At 51.5% G+C, this 25225-nt stretch overlaps 1 protein-coding gene across 1 annotated transcript in view; it reads left to right on the top strand.

Annotated features, from left to right (window-relative positions):
* SAMD11 (sterile alpha motif domain containing 11) overlaps positions 1 to 25225 on the top strand; it is a 101950-nt gene that overhangs the window by 33257 nt on the left and 43468 nt on the right. Inside the window, exons 3-4 of the mRNA XM_032201555.1 lie at positions 3042 to 3220; positions 11628 to 11678. Coding sequence (XP_032057446.1) covers positions 3042 to 3220; positions 11628 to 11678 — 230 coding nt within the window. The remainder of the gene's footprint in view (positions 1 to 3041; positions 3221 to 11627; positions 11679 to 25225) is intronic.

Raw genomic sequence — 25225 nt, 5'->3', positions numbered from 1 at the left:
CTCTAAACAGATTAAGAAAGTGCAATTGATTCAAAAGTGACTATAGATGAACATAAAAGGCAAAATTGATTGTCTCGGTCTATTTTAATTTTCTGGGAATGCAGAAATGTTAACAAAAAAAAATGCCCCAAACCTGTTGGCATAAATACAAAGTACAAAATAAACACAGATTTTAAAAAAATACGCTCCCAGTGCTGGACTGCAGGTGTTTGCAAGGGAACTGCTGTGGCCCCGTTTCCAGTGCTGACCATTCGAGTTCATTCATTTGTTTTTAGGGGAACAAGTTGGGTGATATCCACAGAGGGGTGTAGATATTTTTATATACTATACATACAAACGTGTACTTTATATATTCGAATATATATGTGTATATATAGGTATGTATATGATATATATATATATCAGCTGATATATGCATATAGAGCAGCTTTAGGTGCAAGGTTATGATTTTAGGAAGGCAAAGGACAAGCATTTTAAGGAGCAGGGGAAAGTGGGAGCTGGTGCTCCGGGTCCGGTGGGCTGTTTCTCTCGCTTTAGTGCCTCCCTTTTTGCTGCACTCTCGCTCTTGTTAGGGCTGATGAGTCCCTGGGTAGTCACTGAGACCCGGTAACTGCTTGAAGGTACCATAATGGCCATAAAATGATTTTTAGTATCTGATCAGCGCTATTCTCTTTAGCCTGCAAAGTCACAGCAGAGAGCGAATTGCAATTATTTTGAAGCGGAAATTTGCACACCCGCCCTCCCCTCCCCCTTTAATTGTTATGATAAATTGCAACTTCAGGAAAATATATAAAGCTCTGGCGCGATAAAGCTCGTGCTGATATCAAGTCCTGGCTTTTCAGCGTGACAGAACCGTGGTGCAAATCCTGCCCTCTCTTTGCATTTCCCTTCCTCCCTTCCCGTTTTCCCTTTCTCTCCTTTTCTCCCCCCTGTCCTTTGGACACCGTGCAGCCCAGAGCAGCTTTAGGCACGGGATGAGCTCTGTGCGTGTTCCCCGTTTGCACAGGAGCAGGAAAAAGGGGCCGGGGCAGCGATGCCCACGTGTGCAAAAAATGTTTAGGGGCGGGAGACACAATTTATGGCACGACCCCAGGCTGCAGGCAGCGAGAAATCTCTGCAAAGGGCAAGGTGAGGGGGGCCCTACTGCTGTCCAAAGGAGCCCCCTGTCACATAGCATTGACCCCTGGCACCGTAGGGATTCACCTGCTGCAGCTGGGTCTTGGAGAGCCACCAGCAGAAGCCCCAGGAATGGTGTCCCCGTGTCCGAGGCTGGGCGCTGACCTTGTTGCTCTTTCCCCAAGGATGCTCTTTTCTTCTTCACGCTGCGCGAACAAAGCGCACGAAACCTCATGAACAACAAACCCGGCTCAGAGGGTGTCTTTTTCCTCGTATACATGACTTTTCCCATTTTCAAGCCAGCTTGGCCCACTGCTCCTCTCTCGCTGGCTGTCTGCAGTTCACAGGCAGCTGAGTTCTTGGCTTGGAAGTGCATCGGAATGGAAAAGCTAATGTGCCTCCTTGGGGCGATGCCTTCCAGATGGATTTAGCTAATTATCACAACGATTAGGGCTCCCCTTAATGACCACAACTGGAAATTTATTGACGGAGGTAAACAAGAAGTTTTCGTTTTGTCTTGGTGGAAAGTTCTTAATTTCTTTAATTAAAAAAACATGGGCTCTTCCGTCACTTAGCCTTGCTCCGCGCTCCCCTTCAGAGAGCCTGGCTGGCTCTCCCACAACATTTCCATTTTGCCAGGTTTATTTGGAAAGTTGGAGTTGCTGTTGCAGAGAAAATGTTGTTAGTTAAGCGCTGCCTTGCACTCACTTGACCTGTTTCACACACCTTGCTCCGTTTTGTTCCAGTCCTCCCTAAAACCACGTTTCTCCTGTAGCACTCATCTTCTTGAAGAAAGCATCCACAGAGTACGCAAAACTGTTTTACCTCCCCTCACTGCGGTTCCCTGCCAAGTTTCATGCTTTTGTTTGCTGAAATTTTAAATTCTGTGGGTTGGTGAAGTTGCAGGCTCTTTTCCTGGGTTTCTAATCCGGTGTCTTCTTCTGCAAGTGCTCCTCCTGTGGCTCTCTGTCTCGGTCAATCACAGATTAAGACTTGGGGTGTTTAGCTCAGGAAGATGCTATCAGAGCAAGAGCTAAAAACCCAACGAGCTCCAATTTAGGCTGCCCCAGGCTCGAATCCTCTTGTGCATCAGGCACAGAGGGTGCAGGGACAGAGTCATTTATCATACGTTGTCCCTGCTGGCGGAAGATAGGAGGTTGGGAGCAGGGTCACGTTGTGCTAGGTTCTGCACACAAACACACAGGCTGCAAAAAAAAGTGGCTTTTGCCCCCTGGGCGTTTTTCTCTGGTTTATTTGAGTCTTGTCAGAAGTGAATTGTTGGGGGCCAAACGCTGCCAGGAGCTCCCAGGGGAAGTTGGGACAAGGCAAGAGCTGCCAGATTGCTCTGCATGTGCAAATGAACAGTGAAAAGAGCCTCAATAATCAAAAATAGGTGGATGTGGGCTATTCACTGGTGTGGGAGACAAACCTGGTGGCTGGCAGAGGTTTTCCCTTTGTAGTCAGAAGTGTTCTGGATTCTCTGGGTCACATCTTTGCTGTGCTGCTGCCAAAGGTTGCATTTCACCTATCCAGCTGTGTCAGTACGTGACATTTGGTGGGAAATATTCTGGAGAGAAGGACTGGAGCCTGACAGCTCCATCGTCCTCTGCTGTCGGTGTGAAAGAGCTGAAGTAGGAACGGAGAGGTGGGGAGAGGCTGGAAGTGCATGGCTTGAGTGTTGGAGCTGGAAGAGCTCGAGAGAGACGTGCCTCTGCTGAAAAGTCCTTTGCAAAGCGAGCGTGGCCTTTGCCCACCCACCATAGTTTGAAACCTGTGTTTTTGAGCCCTGGACAACATTGTCGTCCAGAACAACCATGTGTGAGGATCTTCTTGGTTCTGGGTTGTCTAACCAAATTCTCGTTTTTTTTTTTTTTTCTTTTTCCCTCCTGCCGTTTCCTGCTGGAACTGATTCCGCCCTGTGGCAGAACCGGGGTCGCCTGGCAGAGAAGAGGACGATCCCCCTGCCTCCCACCAGGATCCCGAAGAAAGAGCTGACCTCGATTTTCTCGCATAGTGATGACAGCGAAGAGAGCGACAAGGGCAATGGTCAACACCCCGAAGTAAAGCAGGAGGAGGATCTCCATATCAGTATCATGAAAAGAAGGTACTTTCCTGCCAGGGAGTGCTGGCATGACAAGAGCAAAGACAAAGCACACTGGGCAGCAGGTGACCACCCTTTCTGGGCCAACACTGCCCGGGCAGCCCGATGGAGACACCTCCAGGGCCTGAAATTCAAGTGCAAATGGCCCATTATAGCTCAGGAAGAGCAGCTGGATCCTCTCCTGTGCTTGCTGACTCCTGTTTGGGGCAGCTGGGGTTCAAAGAGGCCTTGTACCACGGGGCTTGTGTGGTAAAAGGCATCTGCATTTGCAGACGGTGATTTTTGTGCCATCCCCTGCCCAGTGCTCTGTGTCTTTGTGCCTGGGGAGCCGATGAATTGCATGAGCAAGAAGTCATCTGGGGGCCTTTCGCACAGCCATCTGCAAAGCCACGGAGGTGCACGGGTCAAAAGGCTCGTCTTCTGCTCTCGTGTGCCCAGAAGTTCTGATGTAATAGAAACGGGATAATTTAATGTTGGTGAGCAAAGTTTGGGGTGGAGATAGCAGTGATGGTGGTAGTTACGTGTGCTTGCTGGCGTGTCAAAGAGCACAGCCACGTCTCCCTGGTCCTCCGTGGTACAACGGGAGATGTAATGGAGTTGCAGGAGGCAGAGTCACTCAGGGTTACCTCAACACTTAATATTTTGGTTACGTCTTGCTCAGTACCAGAGATGTTCACAAAGGAGCTCACGCAGGGTTAGAGGAGGAGGAGGAGGAGGGATTGCTCTAAGTTACATTCAAGTAGCTGTCAGCTGGGCTCTCATTTGGCCTTAGTGCCAATAATATTCAGCTGCAAAATTTTGGGTTCTCTTCTCCTTCACAAGAAATATGGTGTTTAGAAGACCTGTAACTACAGGAGAATAAATACCTAAAGGTGATGTGTCTCAGCCTCCCATGCATATCATTGCAACTCATCTTGATTGTCATCTCTCTCTGATGCATAAAATCACTCAGATCCTAAGACAAGCCCTATAAAAACAGAGGAGTGGAAACCGAAGGCATGTAATTGCTTTTCTTATGTTTTATGTGTTCCTCGCTCCTGAGTAGATGAGCTATTTCCCCTCTTGCCTTCCAGCAGACGCTGGTACCTTCTGCAACAGAGAGCTCAGAAGTAGGGAGACAGCACAGTAGCCAGCTCTCCTCATAAAACCCACCTGTAATTAAAGTCTGGGTTTATCATCGCAGCTGTCCGAGGGCCGTGGCCGAGGGTTATCGCTCGGAAATGAAGAGGTGGCTGGGGACAGCATCAACCCTGCCCGTGCAGGCAGGAGGCACGGAGGGGAGGGAACCCTCCTCATCAGTTTGGGGAAAGTGCCCTCCTTCTCCACCCCCCCTTTAATTATGCTCCTAAATCTGCAAAATTACAGCGCGAGATTTTTCTCATTAGGAGGGAGAACCTAACGAGCGTTTAATTGATACGCTGGGCCCCCAAAATACAGAGTGCTCTTATCCTAAATCTTTAATTACTGTAATTGCTTCGCCTTGTTTATTAGGAAGTGAAGAAAGAAAAAATACTCGGTGGTTATTAGGCAGTGGTCCCCCAGCTTATCGCGTCTGTCCTGCAGTCCTTCGAGTCCTCTTCTCTGAAGGTCCCTTGCTTGAGCGTTGTCTCGATTCCTTAGAGGATGTTGTTGCCTTTTCTCTTTATTTTTCCTGCTGCCCTGGCAGGGAACACCTACTGCTCCATCCCTCGGCATTGCCAAGCGCTCTGCCCCCTGCAAATAGCCGGTCCCACTAAATCACCCCCTTCTCGTGGTGGGGGAACGCCAACCGTTCCCAATTGTTGGAGGGCGAGGAATGGGGAGCAGCCTGAGGGGGATGCAGGTGTGATGGAGCTGGCTTTGGAGGCAGCAGCACGAAGGCCAGACAGCTCGCAGACACGACAGCTGGGGCCCGCCGGAGCCCGCGCCCCATCTGCCTCCTGCCTTTAATTCACCTGTTGTGTCCTCCCCGCCTGGTGCTGGATTGGGCCGAGGTTTTATCGCCTCCCACTGAGAGGGAGAAATAGGTTAATAGCAGGAAAACAAGGTCAGGGCCTGAGCAAACCTGTGGTTTCCTCTCATACCCCTCACGCACGTTGATTTTATGGTTATAAACAGCGCCATTATTGCTGTGGATGTTGTTGCCTTTTCTTTTTTTTTCTCTCCGTTCTCAATTTCCTTAATATTGACCGTTTCCTTCCATCGTTGGCACAAGGGGATGCTTCCTGCTGCTCTGAGGTCTAGGCATCGGTAAAGAAGAGGCCCAAGGGATTAGAAAAGGAGCCAGAAGCTCAGTTTCTTGGTCAGTCTCTCATCCTCGCCTTTGACACTTCTTTCACCCGTGATCTTAGGCATCTGCCTGTGCTGATGGCCTTCAGAGGAGGCCTGAGGACTAACAGCCTGCCTCGTGGTGTTCTTGCAGCGTTGAAGTCGGTGCTTGTCATTGCGTGCCAACTTATTTCCCTGCCAAGTCCTTGCAGAACCGTGTCACGTCGCTGTCCTGCACGTGCGGAACGGGTTCGGTGCTCTAATGAGCTCGGCTCATCTGCTTTGAAATCCAGGTGACCCAGGCTTAGAGGGGAACGTTTCTCAGCTCATGGTGAGACCCCCTGAGTCCTCCTGAGCCTGCTTTGCAGGGTGTGCTAAGCAGCCTTTGTGGTACGCCTCCTGTCTGGAAAACAGGGGGCTTAAAATCTTGTCTCATATAACCAGAGGCGTCTGCTGAGCTTGATACCGTAGCTTGATACCCAGACTGTAAGCACTTAGGGAACAAGCTCTGGAGATTATTGGGACAGTGCTGCAGAAGGGTAACGGCCTTTTCCTTTTGATCAGAACCCGGGCTCCAGGAATCTTGCTCCTCTCCAACCTTCCTTAGGGCAACATTTGTGTTGCCTTAATCAATGGGTAGGTTCAGCTGGGCTGGCGCCTGGTGAGGATGCTTGGCTGGCTACGAAGGTGGTTTTTCCTATATGGTGAAAGGGATTATATCAATATAGGGCATTTCTGTGCTGATGGATGCACCTCAGTCACTGGTGTAGTTACTAACTAAAAGTTATCCCAGTCCGTGGCGTAGTTCTCCCCTCTCTGCTTTATCCGAGACACAAAATCAAGCAATGTAGAGAGATTCGAGACTACAAATTCTGTGTTAACTTCCTCAGACTCATTGGGAAACTCTGAGTGGTGTTATTGGGAAACGCAGTACCTCTGCAAAAGCCTGGGAGCTTTTCATGTTGAGGTTGAAGCTGTCAACTGAGGCAAAACTTCAGCTGAGGTTGAAGTTTTTGATCTGACCGACCATAAAAGCATCGAAGGAACCCTTATGGGATATTAAGTAAATATGTACATTGGACTGAGTAATGGCCAGGAGAGGTACAAAAGGACCTGTATGGTGAAAATGCCTTTAAAGTTAATTAATTAAAAAAAAAAAAAGAGGATTGGGAGGAAAAGTAGGAGCAGATTGTACAACGAGAGCACACAAGGGGCTGGTTTCCTTGCCAAATATTGCTCTGAAATAAAAGTGATTTTGAGGAGAAATAAGAGAAAAACAAATGTCCTGCAACAGCATGTGTGTGTGTGCTCTGGGGAGGTTTCTGGAGAACCCCATCCTGCCCTGAAGCCTTTTCTTACGTCCCCGAGTGCTCTCCGGCTGGGGCAGCAGCGTGGCCCCGATGCCCAGCACCTGCCGTGGGAATCGCGGTGCTTTTTCCAAGCAGCACTTGAAGGTGTTTATCCAAGGACTGGCAGGACACTGCCGTGCATCACACACAGAGCCCAGAGGGGCAGGGTGCCTCCCCCTGCCCCCAGCATCCCCCCCCTCTCAGCGTTCTCCCTCCTCATCCATTTTCTGATGGCCAAATTACTGCCCTCCGCTCGGCCCTAATGGCTCGCGGCTGTCAGCCTCTCCCCCGCCTGCCTTCCTAAGTGGAGAGCTCTCTCTAATATCCCATAAGGCTGCTGCTCTTTGACTCCCTAATTGATTGGAGATCAAATCCGAGCCCCCCCCCCCCCCCCCCCGTTGTATTTGCCACTCTCACCTGCTTGTCATTCAGGGCCACGAGGTCCCAGCGCCTTCCCCGGTGACGTGCGGGGTGCGCGGCACTGCCTCTGCCGCCCTCCTCCTGCTTGGCCCCTTCCCAAAAATCCCCCCCTGGTGCTGCCCTGGGGGGGAGACCCTTGAGATGCCCCCCTCCTGGAGGAGCTCGGTGGATGGTGTGATGCCCACAGCTGCTGCCAAAATCCCTGGGGTCTGGGCTGGGTGGGCCAGGCTCGTCCAGGAGGTGTAGGACTAAAGGGAGAGCGGGCACGGGGCAGAGCAGGATGCTCTCTGGGCTCCAGCCGTGAATCAGGCTCTTAGATTAGACCCGATAGCCCTCCTCCTAATTGCCATGACTCAAAAGGAGGGGGCCAGGGCCCCTCTTATAGCTGGAGAGAGATTTTAATGCTTTAGGACACTTTTCTTTCACAGCCCCCACTGGCTATTTTCTGTTAATTGGCAGGTCAAAGCCAATCCCTTCTTCCTTCCTCTGCAGCCCTTTATTTTCTCTGCCTCCTCTTTCCTCCCCCTTGCTCTCTTTTCCTCTGAACCATGCACCACTAAATAACAGCCCCCGTATTCAATAAATATATTAAAGATCCATCTGGGAAGCGAAGGCTGGACTTGGTCCAGAGTGCCAGGAAGCATGTCATTGACCTAATGAGGACGTATATTTGAGGTCGGGGGGGAGAGAAGGACAAGGGTTGCTTGTCGGGGATGTTGCAGGAGAAAATAGAAGATAGAGCAAGAAATCCCTTCTTGCCCAAGACAGAGAGAGGAGACTGGAAAAAAAAAAGGTGAAGTGTGAGAATGAAATCCCGACCGTGGCAGGGAATGGCCAAGATGCCCCAAGTCCTGCTCTCAGCCTTGCTGCCCTGGAAAAACTGCCCCATTCATGGCCTGCACGAGCTTTCAGTGCCCCCTTTCCCCAGCACTCCCCTACACCAGAGGAGCTGGGGAAGCCCTGGGAGTATTTTTCTCTCTCCTGGCAGCTGAGGACCCGTCGATGTAGCTGGATGCTGCCCGCTGTTCTCCACGCTCCCACAACGTTTGGAGAGCCAAAAGGAGCTGCACAAAGCGAGCTGGCCGCGGGGCAGGGGCTCAGCTGCAGGACGGGGCTGCTGCTGCTGCCCCTGGCGTGGCAGGGGACGCCTGGCTCCATCCCTTGGCCCCTTCCGTGGTCGCCACGCCGGTGTTGGAAGCCCGCAGGGGCCTCTGGAGTAAAAAGAAATGACAGGGAAGGAAAAAAAAAAAAAAAAAACAGCTTAAAAATTAAAAACTATCCCAGCTGCTCTCCCGTATTTTGCCAGCTCTGTCGCTTTCTTTTCTGGGTTGGCTTCTCATTCCCGTGCAGGCTCCAGAGATGACTCGAGCAGCCTCAGCCCTTCCTGTTAAATCCTTTTTTTTTTTTTTTCGGTTTCACGTACGTTTATGAGTGATTTCACTCTTGGTACAGACCGAGCCCTGACACTCAGGTCCCTCCTTGCTGGGGTGCCCGACCCAGAGGTTTGTGAGCCTCCTCCTTACACCCTCCGAGTGCCTTGGCCCTGCCTGCGTTGGGTTCCTGCTGCCACAGGACCCATCGGGGCATTTTTGTGCTGGATTCCTTCTACCTGACCACACTACCCCTGAAATCTTGGGATGGTGAAGAGCTGGGAGAGCTGGAAGCGGCCGCCCTGCCTGCCTGTTTTTAATTTCCCCCCCCCTCCTTTTCCGTTATTAATTTGCAGGGAACCATCTCCCGCTCACCATTCTCTATACGACCCAAGGACGGGCTTGTGCAGCTGATAGCTTGCAAATTATTAGTAATTTGATTTCAATTGGATGAATAACCCGTTAAAGCAAAATGTACATTAGCCTCAGCAATCTAATTGGTGATAACGGCGCAGGGACGTGGAAGGAGTGCTTGGTTCTGCTCCCCGTCCCTCCCTCCACCCCCCCCAAAAAAAAAAAAAGATAATTAGGATTTAATTTCATTCTCACCTATTCATTTGTCTAAATATGGGTGTTTAATTATCCATCTCGGCAGATAGCTGTCTCTGCGTGGATCTGAGCTCTGCCTTTCCTACCAGCCCGTCCCTCCCTGCCACTCACAGCTCTCTGAAGCTTTGAAGCTGAGCTGGGCGAAGCCTCCTTAGGAGCCCTGCCTTCCCCTGGTGCTCAGCACCACCAGGATCCATCCAGCCTGCTGCCGACCACGAGGAGCTGTGTTTTGTGGAGCTCGCTGGTGGACCGGGACCCCCGAGCACCCCGTGGCCCACTGCTGGACTCCAAACGATGCTTGCTGCCTTTCCAAATAGGCATTTTTTTTCATCAGGAGAGGAACCGTGGAGTTTTAGCTAGGCAAACACGGTGCTTAGCCTACCTATAGCTCAGCACCAAACCCTCTGGCGGGATGATTGTCCCTTTTCTCTTGCCTTTTATTTTTTGAGAGCACCGAGGGATGTTTTATAGACGGAGACAGGAGAAGCACGAGGGCCCTTTTCAGGCTCCCTTGCCAGCAGTTGGTGGCTGGGCAGTGTTTGGAGCTCTTCCCACTTCCACAGGGCAGCTGCCAGGGTCTGAGCAGCCTCGTGCAAGGTGCTGAGCTGCAATTAAAGGGGTCTCCTGGAGGTCTGTGTGTGCAAGAATTCAGGGATTTTATGGAGCAGTGCAAAATCAGGCTTCCCACCCCCACCAACCGCACTCTCTTCTGTGCCAGAAGGACCAGGAGGGCTCGGGCTGGCTTCATTTTGCTTTGGATTCACATCAGCTTACCTGGGAAGTCCAAACATGTCCCAGTCGTACCAAGATCTGCTCATGGAGATGTTACTCGGTGCCCCCATTTGGCCTTTGCTTTCCCAGAAGTTCTCCAATGTTGGCTGAATTTTAGCTTCGAAGAACAATCGTTACCTGCTGTAGGCTCAGTAGCTGGGATTCGCCTTTTGCCACTTCTGTTTGCAAATAAAAAGCTGGGAAGATGGAAAGTTGGGAAGGGGGAAAGCTGGGGTAGGTTTTCTAAACCGTTGCATATGAGGAAAGGGTAGAATAGGAAAAGCGAGGTACACGTGGAACTAATAAGTACAGTTCTGAGCACAGCTTTATTGCTGGAACTTAATATCTAATAAAATCTAACAACCCCCTAAAAGAAGTACTCACCCCTGAAAGAACCACGCGGAGAGCAGCCGGTCCTGCAGGGAGAGCACAGAGGACAGGGATCGTGTTAGTAAAACCCCGTGTTGGTAAAGCCCCGTGCCTCGGCTGTGGAATTATTTCCGTGCTGAGCATTGCTTGCAGCTGATTTCTGAACCAGGCTGCAGCAGGGGCACCCGGTCAGGAAAGCACTTGAGCAGCCACTCAGCCCTGGGTTCCGTCCCATTGACTTCCCCGCTCGTGCTTAAGTGCTTGCTGGCCCAATTCAGGGCACATTCAAACCAGAACGGGTCCCTTTTGCCTCGGCAGCCTTTGGATCAGGCTTTTCCTGGACTCTTCAGCCACACGCGGCTGCTTCCTCCAGCTGGGGACAGGGGCAGGAGCGCCGCGGGGACGCCCAAAATGCGCAAAAACCCATTTGGCCTCGCCGCGTGTGGTGCTTGCCGGCGCTGCTCTTCAGTGCTTTTGGGAACCTGGGGCTGCAGGAGCCGAGCTGCAGGCTCGCAGGAGGATGCTGAGAGGGAGCAGCATCGTGCGAGGAGCCGGGCTCGCGTGCGGCTTCGGTCTCAGCTGGCTGGGCTCCTCATCAATCACGCCGCCGCGGAGAGCCGCCCGTGGGCACAGCCCTCCTCGGAGGTTCTGCCCCTGCTATCCGGTGGAGACGCTGGACCACAGAAGGTCTCAACGTCTGCCTTAGCCCTCCGGGTCGGTGCGGATGCTGTCCTGTTGGAAAGGGTAGCAAAGAGGGAAAAAAATTAAAAAAAAAAAAATAAAACAAACGCAAACAACAAAACTCAGCCGCTTTGGCCACCCTGCCTTCATTTAGGATGTTGTTCATCTCGGCTCTGCTTTTCCTGCTTGTCAGCAGGCAGAGTGACAGAGTATGCGAAATTAATTTCCGAGGTGGGAAATTGCTAATAATTTATTTACAGCTGGGGCGGGCGCGGAGGAGGGAACGCGGAGCGGCCGTATTTGGGTTCTCTTCAGGAAATGTCACCGCTGAGCCCTTTCTGCTCCCTCTGAACGTGCCCTCTCGGTTGAGACAGCATCTTGCAGCCCCTGTGCCTGGCAGGGAGCTCACCTGCGGGTCTCATTTACAGCTCTGGGAGACCTGCTGGGGGAGCTGAGCCCCTCGCAGGCTGTGGCAGAGGGGTTGGGAGCCCGAGAGGAGCGCGGGTGGGTTGTTGTGATGGAGCTGCTCTTAAAATGGCAAAGAGATGCAGCGTTCAGCCTGTGCCATTGACCTCTCTGTTTGTTTGTTAACAGGATACACACCCACTGGGATTTAAACATCTCCTTCCGAGAGACCTCTTGCAGGTACCATTTTGGGGCACCCTCTTTGTATGGTAGGCGAAGAGTTTCTGCTATGTTACTGGCGTGTGGATGCTGTCAGATGTAAATGAACATTTCTGACTGTCGGTGCTGGGGGGGGTTTCTCTTCCTCCTTTCTTCCTTTTTCTCCCCTTCCCAAATACCCTTCCTTTTGTTCTTTTCTTTGGGGGAAAGTTGTCTCTGGGGGGAAACACTGCTGTTTTGGAAGGGAGAGTTGATTAGCCTTGTAAAGAAAGCCTGTTACCATTTTTGATATATGCTTGCTCTAGTCCCTTTTTGGAAGAATGTGGGATTGGGGTGACCCCAATGTACAATTTCATAGCTGATACGAGAGGCTGCATCTCATTTGCAGAAGTGATCCTTTGCACAAAAGGCTCACTGAAGGCCAAGGATGCTCCCGAGTCGCTCCGAAACTTAGCTTAAAGCATTGCAGCCTTAAAAGGTGGGCCTGTGGCTGCAGGGAGCAAAATCACTGGATGGCAGTGCTTGGATAACAATATGGTAACGCTGAGCCACCCTGCTCCTGGAAAAATTACATCTGTAGGCATCCAGCTGCTGTGCATAGAGGTCATACTGCAGCAGAAACTCCTGGAGCCATCAGGACTCTGCTTTTTGCAGGGTGAAGTCCGAGCTGGCTGAGCTGCAGCTGCAAAATGCGGTGCAAGAGTATTAATGTGGTAACTTGGGAGAAAGCGGGCATTGAAAAAAATGAGTATTTTATGAAGCATAAGTAAAAGAAATCATATTGAAATCGGAATTGTAAGAGCAGAAGGATTGCCAAACCAATCCTGTCTGTTGGTTTTGAGGTCTGGTTTCCTGCAGTAGCAGATGCCCCAACGAGGTGCAAGTTCCTGAATCAGAGATATCCAGTTACAAATGTTAAAACTGCATTGTGACCTCTGATGTGGTCAGTTGTTGCTCTTGGCATTGTGTTCAATAGTGCATTTTCTGTGTTGCCGGTAGTCATCAACTTCTCTAATGCTTTAAAAATCCAGATGAAGATACTGGTCTCTGCATTTGAAAAAGAAAACTGGAATTTTGAAATTCCCGTTCTAAACTCGGTTGCCCCATTTGGGCGAAAAGGTTGAGCCTGGCAGGTGCCACTTGTTTTCTAAAAGAACAGCAAAAAAAAAAAGATTTGTGCAGCTGTGAAGCTTCTGGGGACACAGCAGGAGGAGGTAGGGCCCAGAGCAGCCCAGGCTCTGCTGCTGGTTCGTGTGCCAGTGGGGAATGGGCGAGGGCAGAGGCGAGGATTCACTGGTGTTTGAGTAAGCACAGACTTTGGCCCTTAAGCACAAAACCCCATAATTCCTAAATCCTCAATGTTAAGCATATAAAAACCCCACCCTGATCACTAAGCATCAAGGAGCCAGTCTAGAAGGCACAGCTCACCCAGCACCCCTGTAAAAAAAGCAGCTGAAAGGGTTTTTTTTTTTTTTTTTTTTTTTGCATGGCAGCCTTTAGAGTAAAATCCCTGTTTTGTTGCTGTAAGCTTTTGGGACTCGAAAATACAAAAGAATGGATTCCTTCCAGGCAGAGCCTTTCATGATAAATTTCAGCCTGGAGCAAAGTTTTATGGCTGAGTTATAAACTCCTAAAAGGCAGAGGTTTGTAATGGAAGTGCTGCCACGAGCCTTAATTAATAGCCATATGAACAACGATCCTGCAGGTTAATACAGCTGCAGCTGAGGGTGCAAACACCTTTGGAAATGAGAATCCCCATCTTAAAAGGAAATATTTCTGAAGCTGCGATGCACGGAATAAAATAATGCTCTGTCTTTTAGGAAAGCAAATACACCTCCTGGGCTCCCCCAGCCCGTTGGCTCCTTTCAGCTTAGCTCTGGCCTGGTGGGAGCATCGGTGGTTCCCCTGGGGGCACAAGTTGTGCTGCTGTGTATGGTTAGTCCAGCTAGCAGGAGCTGTGCCCATCTGGCTGTTTCAGAAGAAGACAACCCGCGTTGTGCTATGAAGCAAAGGAAATAATTTCTGGGTTCTTTGTTTAGTCCAGAAAAAAAAAAAAAAAAAAAAAAAGTTGTATGTATTTAAGCGACCAAAGTTGCCATCGCAGCTCTGTAAAACACCTGGAGGATCTGAAATACATCGTGGGGTGGCAGAAAGCTTTGGCTGACCTTCCTTCTCAGTGACCTGCATAATTCAGCGCCGGGCAGTTGCACAGGTCACCCCAAACCCAGGCCAGGGAATCGTAATGATGCACCACACCTGTGTGAACCCCCCTTGGCCATAAAATCAAGAAGGTCCGAGAGCTGCCGTCTGAATTTACCTGCCTCTTTGTCGTGCCTTTGATCTTCCTATCCAAGCTGTCAGAGGGTACCTGGATTATTGGGTTTGCTGGCTGTGTTGCCCTGGATAAAGACACTAATTGGGTGTAACTGGGCACAAGGCATTCAGTGCAGAGAACCCAAATCTTGAGATACGGGCATTGTCCTGAAAGGGGAGATTAGGATCTCTCCTTGGCTTGCCAGCTGCTTTGCTCCCTTCCCTTTCGAGCTTTGAAGATAACACTGGCTTCAAGGTTTTGTTTACAGCTACCCTTCCTTTAAAATTGCCTGTTCGAGGTAGAATTCCCTTGCATGGACGTACTGTTCATTGAATAATTTGCTGAAATGTGTTAAAGTTGTTCAAGATGAGCCTGTCAAGTTCTGAAACTGTGAGCACGAGGTGAAAGCCCGGATTTCAGCGAGTCCCAGGTGCTCAGCACCACGGGCAGGGTTACCTTGCTGTGGCTGGGGCACAGCACAGAAAGAAATAGTGGAATAAAAAGGAGTTCCAGGGAGGAAAGGGATTTTCCTTCCCTTTGTTGCCACTCGATATCTTGAGGGAGGTGAGTGAGAAATAGATAAGAGGCTGTGGGTGTTAACAGCACGCTGTGATGCTGCTCAGGGTGGAGAAACTCGGTGCCCATCCAGCTGCTGTCAGCGCAATTAAACCAGCCCCGTCTGCAAGGACGTTTGAGAGGTGTTTCGTGCTGACCATGTTAAAAAATGGTAGGAATAAAGATGAAATGAATTTGGTGAAAGCTGCACGAAAAGGCAGGGAGCGTAGCTGGGCACAGAGCTGTGCAGCGCGACGTTCAGCCACGTGCTCTTCCTTCTGGCTGCAAGGTGAGCAAACTCTGAAGCAAAACCCAAGGCAGCCTTTCTGCCTTTAGAAAAGAAGAACTTTTAGGCAGGTGTAAAGCAGTGACAAAGAGGCAGGAGGAAGCAAGAAGAGTCTCCTGACTGCTGCATGGAGACAAAGCCGCTTGAGGGGACACTCCAAGCTTTCTGGGCCTCCCAGGGGATAATTTCTTCCAGGTATGCTCTGCATGAGGGCTGCATAAGGACATGGAAGGAAAACAGAGACATCGTGTGCCCAGAGCAAATAAACTGCATGGAACAAGCACAGTTTAAACAAAGATTACAGCGGTATGCAGCCAGCCTTTCTGCATGGGCACGGACCAGATTAGGATATGCTTTAGGTAGAATATGTTTTTGGCCAAGAGCCTGGGCACCTCGTGTGTGTGTTTAAATGTGCCTAAAACATACTTCGTGGGCCTTGCCATGTGAATTTCTCCCTGACATAAACCCTCAGAGCCAGGGCTGAGTTGAAGCAGCCGTGCTGTGACTGGATTGCCGCAGGTTTGGTCTATGGGGTGCAGCTGTGTCCTGTTTAGAAAGGGGTTATTTAAGGAAGAATGAAAAGGGTTAGTCAAGGAGGAAGAGAGCAGTGAGCTGAGCAGGCTGGGTGCAAGAAATGGATGAAAAATACCTGGGAAATGGGTCAGGAGAAACGGAAATCCACTGATTTAGCTTATTTCTTTGGAAGATGCTCTGGGAGAGGAGAGGAAAGCAGGGGAGGAGAACAGCCAAAAGAGCTGAGATTGGTCAGAAATGTTTACTTGTAAATTATGCTGAATTTGGCCCTTCCAGCTTACTTCTGCTGTGGCTTTGGGATGTAGACTGCCTACAGAAAGGTTTTAATCCTCATCCTGGCGGAATATCCAAAGAGCTCTCACCTTTGTGGCTGTTTTAAGTTAAAGCTCTGCACCAGGACGTGCTTCCCGAAGGCAAAGCCGATAAGCACAAGGCATCTCCTGGCCAATGCTGCTGCTGGCAGGCAATGCCTGGCCGTGCAGGGACAATGCCTTGGAAGGAAAAAGCTTTCCAGGTGGGTGAGCAGGGTTTGTTCATCAAACAGGGACATACCTGTTTGGTTTTAGACAATAGCTGCCCAAGCAAATGGACGTGCTCTTTTGTTTGACTAGAAGACAAGAAATCAAGTAAAGCCCTACCAAATCCGTGGAACTGATGGGTGCTGACAGAGCACGCGGGGTCAGAATGAAGAGCACGTGGGAAGGTTGAGCCAAGGAGCTCAGCCTCCAGGGCTGTAGGAAGGTACGAGCAACCTGTGCTTTGCTTGCCTGAGCCCCCACAAAGCGTCCCTGTGAGCACTGAGATGAAATGGGAGGAGCTGCCAGGTCTTTATTAGGAGCCCAATCCTCTGTTGGCTGCTTGGTGAGGGCTTCAGATGGCAATGTCACAGACTTCAGGCTCTGTGCTGTAAAGTATTTGCTTTCCCTTTTTTTTTTTTTTGCAAACCTAAAACCTTCAAAAGGATGGCAGAGGAGAAAAACATTCTTGGACACCACCTCGCTGGAAGGCACTGGTGGAAAATAGCTCTGGAATTGGCTTGTGGTGCTGTGCCCTGGGCTCCACAGAGGCTGCTGGCAGGATGCTCCCCAGGGCCCACCTGAGTTAGGTCTGGGCTTTCCAAGGAGTTGTGCGGAGCAGAATTAGCCAGGTGGCTTTTGCTTCTCCCTTCCCTGTAGGTCTGGAGTTATCTGGGGCCTTCTTCATGCAGGTTCTGGGGTGAATGTACCTGTAGGGAGAAATGGGTGAGTGGGGAGGAGAACGTCAGTATGTTGGCTTGCTGAAAAGCATTATTTCATTTGAAATAATTATTTCATCAGTATTTCATTAGCTTTGCTCTTATATTCATGCACAGAAAGCTTCATTTGGTGTTGGGGTGGGTTGGAGAAAGAGGACACTTAGGTACTGGCAGAGATTCAGAGAGATGGTGAAGGTGGAGAGGTCTCATAAACCACTTTCAGCCTTCATTTTGAAGCTAGAAGAATGTGATTATATTTCACGTAAGGTAGGTGAGAAAAGCTCTTAGATACCTGCAAGGCACGGAGGGATGTTTGTGCAAGAGTGATGCTCTCCGTGTTTATTCCCCAAATGTTTTCATCTCTTTACAGCAGCATGTAGGATATTGTGTTTGATGGGGTCTAATGGACCTGTTGTAGGGCAGCTGAAAGAATCCTGGACAAACCAAACCTGTGAAGGCATCCTAAGGCCTTGGGATAGTGTTGAGGGGTTGTACCCTTGGCTGCAGCTTTTGGGGAGCATTCCTGATGCATTTCAGCAGTGTCCTCCTGCTGGATCAAAACTCCAAGGGCATGTTTCTGGAAGAGAAGGTTTCCTGACTGCCCTCCTCACGCCCTGCTGGGAAATTGAAAGGATTCCTGCTTAAGTCTGCCTTGCCCTTAATGCGTTGGGTATGGGAGTGATTCCTGGGGATCACCAGCTCCCGCTGCTCGTTGCCTAAACCTGCACCTTATCACCCATTTAAAATCACTCATCTGAGTGTTTTAATATTTCGTCAGTTCAAAGCGGGCGGCTTAATGAATTGAGAGAATGAGTAGAATTGGGGATATTTAAGGGACCTCATATCCATTAGGCACACCAGCTGCATGTCAGCGACACGTTCCTTTTATTGGCTGAGCACAACATTTCTGTTTGTCCATTACTCAGTAACTCTGGAACGCAGCATCCAGACAAGTCCAAGGCTTTTGGGAATGCTCCGCACGTCAGCGGGACGAGCCCATTGATTTCGGTGCAAATCAGACCGGCCAAAAAACCTGTCAGGAGGAAAATCAGGCCCTCCAGGCTCTCTGGTGCTGCAGGCAGAGGAATCTTTCAGCCCTTCCCTGCACTTGCATGCAGGCAGCAGGAGCGGCTGGGTGGGACTGGGGTCTGGCAAGGAGCTGGGATTTCGGAAGTGCTGCTTATGGGACGCGTTTGGAGATCCAGCATGGGAGGTTTAGGATCTTAGGCATTACTGCAGGCAGGAAGGGAAATCCCAGGCTAAAATGTTGGGTGGGAATCCCCCTTGCCCAGTGCTTTTGTGGCACCTTCCCAGATGGGCACAAGTCAAACCGTCCATCAGAGTCAGGTGCCATCGGTGACTGCCTTTGTGTCCCGGTGGTGCTTTATCTCTTCACCATCTCCAGTCCAGCACCAGCGTGTAGTTCCATCTTCCTTTTATTTATGGGCTTGCGGCGAGCTGAATGACGAAGCAGGATTACAATAAAAACATCTTTAAACTTATTTCCACCTCATTTTGGAGTTGCCAGCTCCACTGATCATTTTTATGAACTGTCATGAACATTAATGAAATTTTATGAGCGTTTTGCTCAGGACATTGCAAGATGACTTTTTTTTTTTTCTGAGATAAGTCTGCAGGGAGCGTTAGGCCCATATCACTTGGGGTTGGGGCTTGCAGGTGTCTCAGCTCCCTTGAGTTTGTAAAACTTGCTCGCTTTCCTCTTGCCTTTCCCCTTTCCTTCCCTTCTTGCCCATGCCCCATGGGTGGCATCTCAGCAGAAGGAGGTGTGCGAGAAGCAGGATGCTGGTAAATGCGTGAAGGTCTGGTAAGACTGATGTCTAAGAAGGACAGAGAGTGATTGAGAGGTGTTTTTTTTGTTGTTGTTGTTGTGTTTTTTTTTTTATCAATGATGAAGCATTAGGAGGCAACCAGAAGAGTGAGCAATAAAAATATAACCAAGGAACTTATGGAAAGGAAGGCAACGGGAAGGGTGAGCAATAAAAGTGTAACCAAGGAGGCATGGAAAGCAAGGCAACCGTTCCCTCAGCTTTGCTTTTTGGAAATCGTGCCTCTGTTTTCAGCCTAGGATGCAAAGTTCTCCTGGGGCACAATGTGCTCTCAGGGCTGTGGAGGTAGGGGAAGACTTTCCATCACCTTCAGCGGGCACCGAGCTGGGTTCATGGACAGCCCAGTTGGGTTCTGCACGTGCGGGTGCTGTTGGATGCATCTCTGGCTGCCAGTGTGTTGCCAGGTCTGGGGTTTTGGAGCAAATGGAGAAGATGGAGATGTGCTCGAGAATTCAGGAGAGAGAGGCAGAAAGCACATCACAAGCTCGCCTCCCAGCCTCTTGGCACCTTGCACGGGGGCAGGGGTGGCACGGAGAGGTCTGCAGGAGGCAGGCAGCCTGCTAGCATCCAGCTTCCCCGCCTGGGGCTTATCTGCCCATCTCTGCTGGAAAAGTGACACGGGTCACGCTGCCTATTGTTCATCCGAGAAACAAAACTCCACTGCTCCCCCCCTTCCCCGCCCCAGCCACTTCTTTATTAGTCGCCTGATCGCAGCCTTCAAATCCTTGACCCAAATCCTCCTGTGCCCAGCTTTGAGGTCTTATCCTGCTCTGGCTGTCGTGTCCGGCGTCGACCCGCGAGGGAAGGTATTGGCTGCGCGCCGCGCAATTAGGGGGCTGCTGCCGGGTGTTTCGTGCTGTGCACAAGGTGATAAGCAGGGAGAGGGGAGGGGGAGAGCCCCCAGTCGGTCTGAGCCGCCAGCTTTCCCCGATCCCCAGCCCTCCCCTGCTCCTGCTGACTCAGGCACCCTGGGCTTAGCGCCCGGCGCTGTCGGAGGCGCTGACCTTGCCTGGCCGCACGCGGCCCGCTGGCACTCAAAGGCCACGCTGGGGCATGGGCGAGGGATGCTGAGGAGAAAGTCTTCGTGCTGAATTTCACAGCCCGAGGCGACTCCCAGCCCTGTTGGGTGAGAAAACGGCGACACCTGCACTGCTCCAGTGCCGTGCGGGTAGCAGGGAGTCACAACGGTCATCCTGCAAAATGCTCTTGATTTTTTTTTTTCTCCTTCTCTCACTAGTTAATGCTGGCAAGGAGGAAGCTGCGAGGATTCATTTTATTTTGTGAATCCAGAGTGTGCCTGGAGTTTGGAGGCGGAGGCTTTCTCTTTGCTTCCTGGGGTGCAGAGATTTTTTTTTATTACCTCTTACCTGGGCACTTGGTTTTTTATTACCCTCTTACGGGGTGAGCCCTGCTGGCAGGTTCTGTGCAGGAGGTGGGATGTGCCAGATAGAGCAGTCCCTTCTGGGGCTTAAACTCAATGAATCTCTGTTGAAACAGCCCTCGGAGGCTGGATGTCAAGGGGAAGGGAGTGATGCTGGTGGCATTTTATGGGGGAGCTGCGGTCAGGTATTTCTCCAGTGGCAGCGTGGTGCTGGCAGTCCCCAGGTCACCTCCGTCCTTCCAGCGAGCCCCAGGTCCACCCGCACACGGTAGGGAAGTAGAAGGTGATTTTATTATATTTTTTTTGGAGCGTATTTGTTGCTTTGGAAATCAGAAATCAGTTTTGTTGTGGGTTTAAAAAAATGCTAACCAAAAAAAAAAAAAAAAAGCAGGAGCCTCTGCGTGGTGATTTCCCCCCAGCCCTGCCATTGCGTGGCCGTGCTGTTACATAAGGTTGTTTCTCGCTGCTGTAATGATGCAACAGTATTTATAGACCAATCTGGGTTTTCCTTTTAATGGCTTCCATAAAAAGCTCATTATTCCCCTTGCTCAGGCACGGGCTCATTTACATGCTCGTCCCGTCGTGGGCTGTGCTTCGGGCCACCCTGGCGGCTCGGCTGGGTGCTGGCCACCTCTGGCAGTGCTCCTGTCCCATCCCCGAACCAGGATCTTGTCTTCTGGGGGGCTGGAGAGGAGGGGAGGGTGGTGGAGAAGGAGAAAAATCTCTGTGGTTGCTGCACGTTGTGGTAATAGTGTTTTTTTTCCTTGGAGCTGCAAACTCGCGTTGTGCTGGCGAGGGACTCAGCCTGGCTCAGGTGGGTGTCTGTGACGCAGGGAGGTGTCAGTGCAGAGCAAACAGCGCGTGGCTCTGGTACCCAAGCCAGGGGGACTGCTGAAATAGGTCCCTGAACCAGACAAAAATCCAGATGAGGAAGGGGAAGGAACACCCTGCGTGCCCCTGCTGAGCCGGGGGGGCTGCGTGGAGGTGCTCGGGGCGCCCACCCCAGCTCCCCCTGCCTCAATCAATGCCCTCGCGTCTCCCCCTCTGCAGGCCCTGCCATCCCTCCTTTTGCATATTGGATTTTTTTTTTTCCTCTTTATTGGAGGGAGGGGCAGAGGGTCGGGACAGTTTTATGGCAACGGTATTGATCAGTAAAATTTAATATAATCCCTGCAGTTACTGAGTGATCGTTAAGGGGATGGAGAGCCGGTGAAACATATTTAAAAAGAAATATTTTTCAGTTTTATTTCCTCCCGCGCTACTTTTCTGAGCCTCTCTTCTCTTCCAAACCTGGCATCAGTCTCCTACTTTGCATCCCTTCAAAGACACCCGTGCGTTTTTGACCGGGTTTTCACAGCTTGCCTTTGGGTCGATTAAATATTAGCAAAAGACGGATCCAGGCTGATCCCGTGCTAGGTTCCTTTGCCATTTCCTCAGCACAGCGCCTCGCCGCTTTTGGATCTAGGAAATCTGTCTGCCGAGAGCATCCCTCCCTCGTTTTATCTCAGCTCTCTCTGCAGCTCCTGTTGCTGTAGTGCCGGGTTGCCTCTTGGTGTCTGCTGCCTCCCACTCTCTCCGTGCCCACGTGCGTCCCCGCGACGTGCCCGGCAGCAAATTGGAGCAGAAGAGAAGCGACAGCTTGAGCCTCAAACGCGTGCTAAATATCCTAACCGCTGGAGCAGCCTTCCTGGGGCAGGGCTGAGCGGTGCTGCACCGCAGGGGAAAGAAATTCCCTCCCTGCAGTTGTCGGTGCTCTTCTTCTGGGCTGGCCAGAGGGCTGCTGTCGGTGATCAGGCTGCTGGTGGGCGATCTCCAAAAGGCCCACGGGGCTTATCCTGGCCCACCCTGCGAGGAAAACGGGGCACCATGGCACTTGGAGCGAGGTTCCCGCTGCCTCCTTCGTTTGGAGAGGGCTGCGGCAAACCAGGAGGCAGCCGTTGCTCAAAAGGATGTGATTTTCGACCAAATTTTCCTCTTCCCCTCGCCCTCCCCCTCCGTGCAGTCACTCTTTGCAGTCACTTGGAGCAGCGCGTTGCGAGAATCGCCAGACCCCGCGGGCGCCTGGCTGCCTCTGCGAGCTGCAGAGCCTCTGACACTGATTTATATTTTGGTTAATTGTCTCCATCCATTAGTCTCCTCGTCCTTCTCCTTGTTAAAGATGCAGTCGCTGCTAATGTCTGTAAATGAAACGCATTTAAAAGGCATTGCTCCCAGCCTGAATCCGCCTCGCCTTAATGATCAGCGGAAGCTGCCACCACCCTCGTGAGCGTTTTGGGGTGGTGGTGTCTCCATTCGGGTGTCCCCTGGGGCGTTCCTCAGCAGCTCCCGGCTTACCCTGCCTCGAGGGGACAAGAGGTGGAGGTGCCTGCTCCATCCTGGTCTGCTCCATCGTCTGTGACGCACTCCAAAAGGGGTCTTGGAGCAAGAGCTGCAGGCACCGCTGGTCAGGGGCTCCTGCTGCAGATGCTGCTCAGCAGCAGCCCTGTTGTTCCCACAAGTCAGCCCCACGGGATGGCTGCTCATCTGGCCACCACAGCCTCCTCCTAATTCATTTTGGCTGTCCCAAGGGACGGCCACACTCAGCAAATTTGCCAATTCGGTGGCAGTCCCGGTGAGGGACTCCTCCTCGGGCAGGTATTGGGGCTCATCAACCAGACGGGGTGACGCTGCCAAAAACGCAGATGAGCCCGTGGGTTTCTGTGGCATCCTGTCCTAAGCAGACAGCTCCTGTCGGGGTGACGTTTCCCCCAGCTGTTGATGTGTCTGTCCGTCCTCTGGGGTGCTTTTTCCCGCAGCCATCGCGTGGCTTTGGTGGAGCATTATGCTGCCGGCACAAGGAGAGGCTCATCAGAGCCACCAGCGCCGGGGAGACAGAGGAGCAGCCGGTGCCATTAAACACAGACAGTGCAGCAGTCAGAGCGTTCGGAGAGACCATTAGCAACGTGGCTTTTTTCTTTTTTTTTTTTTTCCTCCAGTGGTAATTTTTGCAGCCATTAGTGATTAGTCCGGCTCTCTGCTGCTTTGCAGAGGGGGCTGCTTGTGTCAGAGCGCCGGGGAGAGACAGGAATTTTCGACTGTCAGCCCTGATGTGTGTCCTGCGCCAGTGCTCACTGGATTTGGGTGCGAGGTTTGGGGAGAGGAAGATTTTTGTTGTTTTTTTCCCATGCCTGGCACGGAACTGGCATCATACAGCCCTTGCTGCACATGCACTCCCCTGCCCTTCTCTCGTTTTGTGCAACAGGTCATCAGTAAAATGTTTTTAGAAACACCCTCAGAGGTCGGGTGGCCGTTCTCTTAGAGAGCAGCTTCCATCTCGTGCCATATCCAGGTAAAATGCAGGAGCCATTTGGTCTCGGCCTTTTAAGCTGCGTGGCTGCTGCTTGCACCACGCACAGCTTGGGTTGCAGGGTGCTGGTGAGCTGCTCTGCACCTTGTGGCTTAGCCAAAACCTTTCTCACAGCTTTCCCGTGTTCCTGGTAAGTGGCTCTGTTGCTCCTGCGCCTTGGCTTCATTAGGACTTGAAAACTGCCCAAGCCATAATAATATCCAGCCACTTCTCCAACTGTTGCTTTTGGCGGCGAGGCAGAGCCCGGTGGCAGAGGGGGGGTCCTGGTGGATGGCACGCAGCCTGCAGCAGCCTCGGCTGTTCTTTTCGGGGGAGAGCTGGGCAAGGCAGAGGCAGGACGGACACATGGCACGGCGGTGGGCTGGTTACCTCTCCGAGGCTTCGTGGAGCACAATAATCAAGAAGCACTCACACGGTGCCACCGCCAGCTTTGCGCCCGTGAGGCCACGTTCACCGCGAGATCTGTGCCTCTTGCAGCGCCTCTCAGAGCTTCAGAGTTGGCCTTGAGGGGAAGTCCTCAGTGCTGTTAGGCAGCTGCTACCCTTCCTTTATTTATCAGGAGGGACATCTTTGTGGAGACAGGGTCACTCCTTCACCAGCATCCATTTCTAGTTGGCCACACAAAATCCTCATCCTTTTTCAACGTTTATTGCTCCCTGCCGCTGCCAAGTTTGATGTTACAAACCCAGGCTGGGGGATTCAGAGAAGGAGCAGCAGCACGTCAGCTGTAATTGAAAGTGACAAAAGGAGTTCAGCTTTACCAGGCACGTTTAGATGCCCTGTTCAGATACAGGTCCGGCCGAGGCTCGGTGTTCTGGATCGAGCTGCGCGGGATTTGAAATTGCCACCCAAGTGTGCTTGTGCCGCGAGCTCTTCGTAAAACTTGGTCCACCAAAACAGCAGAAATACCCGAAAAGCACATCTTTTGACCAGAGCTCCGGTCATCCTGGGCCAGATGCCAGAAGAAAGGCCTTCAGGAAGGTTATGGCAGTAACACGGAGCTGCATCCTGGTCAGAAACACACCCGGAGCCTGCTGCAGTCCCTGGCACTAAGTGCTCCCTTTGCCACCCTTCGTTTTACTGGAAGAGCACAACTTGCACCTGGGAGGTGGAACTGCCCGAGCAGCCATCCCTCACACCATGTGAAACACACCTGTGTTAGTGGGGGGCCCCCAAACCATTAATTACCAAAACCCCATGCAAACTGAGCATTGCCATGGCAACCTGCAGCCCTCCAGAAGGCTATTTGTCTCCTCCTTGACCTTTCAGGAGATCTGTATCTTGCTCAAGCCCCCTTCTCTAATCCGGTTTTTAAAATATAATATTATGCTACTGGAAGGGATCAGACCTTTAATCTGATTGTGTGTGCATGTGTGTTTGTGCGTGGGGGGGGGGGTGCCTGCATTAACAGGCACCCGGCAGCGACGCGGAGACGAGACAAAGGAAGAGCAGAGCGTGCCTGTGCCCTGCTGGGGCTGCAAGTGAGCACCTGGGAGGAATTGCTCCCTTCAGCACACGGAGGGGGAAATCCTCCTCGTGGCAGGACCTGTCCCCTCCGTTCCCCCCGGGGCAGGCTCCTTCCCGCTGGGGTCAGGCAAGAGTTGTGCTCTTGAGGGCTGCGGAGGCGATGCTCTCGCACCCCTGTTGGGTTTTTCCTTCCAGGAAGCCTCAAGCCTTGTCGTCAGTTGCATTAATTTGTGGTGCAAGCAGCCAGGTGAATGCTGGTATTCCTGAAGCATCTTAATTCTGCATCTCAGTATCCCACGAGCCAGACACTCTTTTTCTGGTTGTGTTCCCTCCGGGGGAGCACTCTTCAGTCCTGCGTTGCCTCTGCTGCTGGATCCCTGAGCCCAGGAGTTTGTTTCCCATTCTGTGTACACTGGGATAAATGGGAGCAATTTAGGGGGGGTGTAAAGACAGAGGAATAACTGGCCTTTCTGAAAACACTTCTTGTGCCATGAGAGCAAACCGAGCACCCTGCATCCTGGGTGAGGGCATCACTTCTGTGCCGTGCCAGCTGTTGAGGCAGCCCCAAAACCTGAGCACGTCCATGAGATGGGCTCAGATGGGG

Source organism: Aythya fuligula, chromosome 21 (assembly GCF_009819795.1).
Source record: "Aythya fuligula isolate bAytFul2 chromosome 21, bAytFul2.pri, whole genome shotgun sequence".
NCBI lineage: Eukaryota > Metazoa > Chordata > Aves > Anseriformes > Anatidae > Aythya > Aythya fuligula.
Note: the sequence above shows the minus strand (reverse complement) of the source record. Positions and strands in the feature narration are given on the sequence as shown.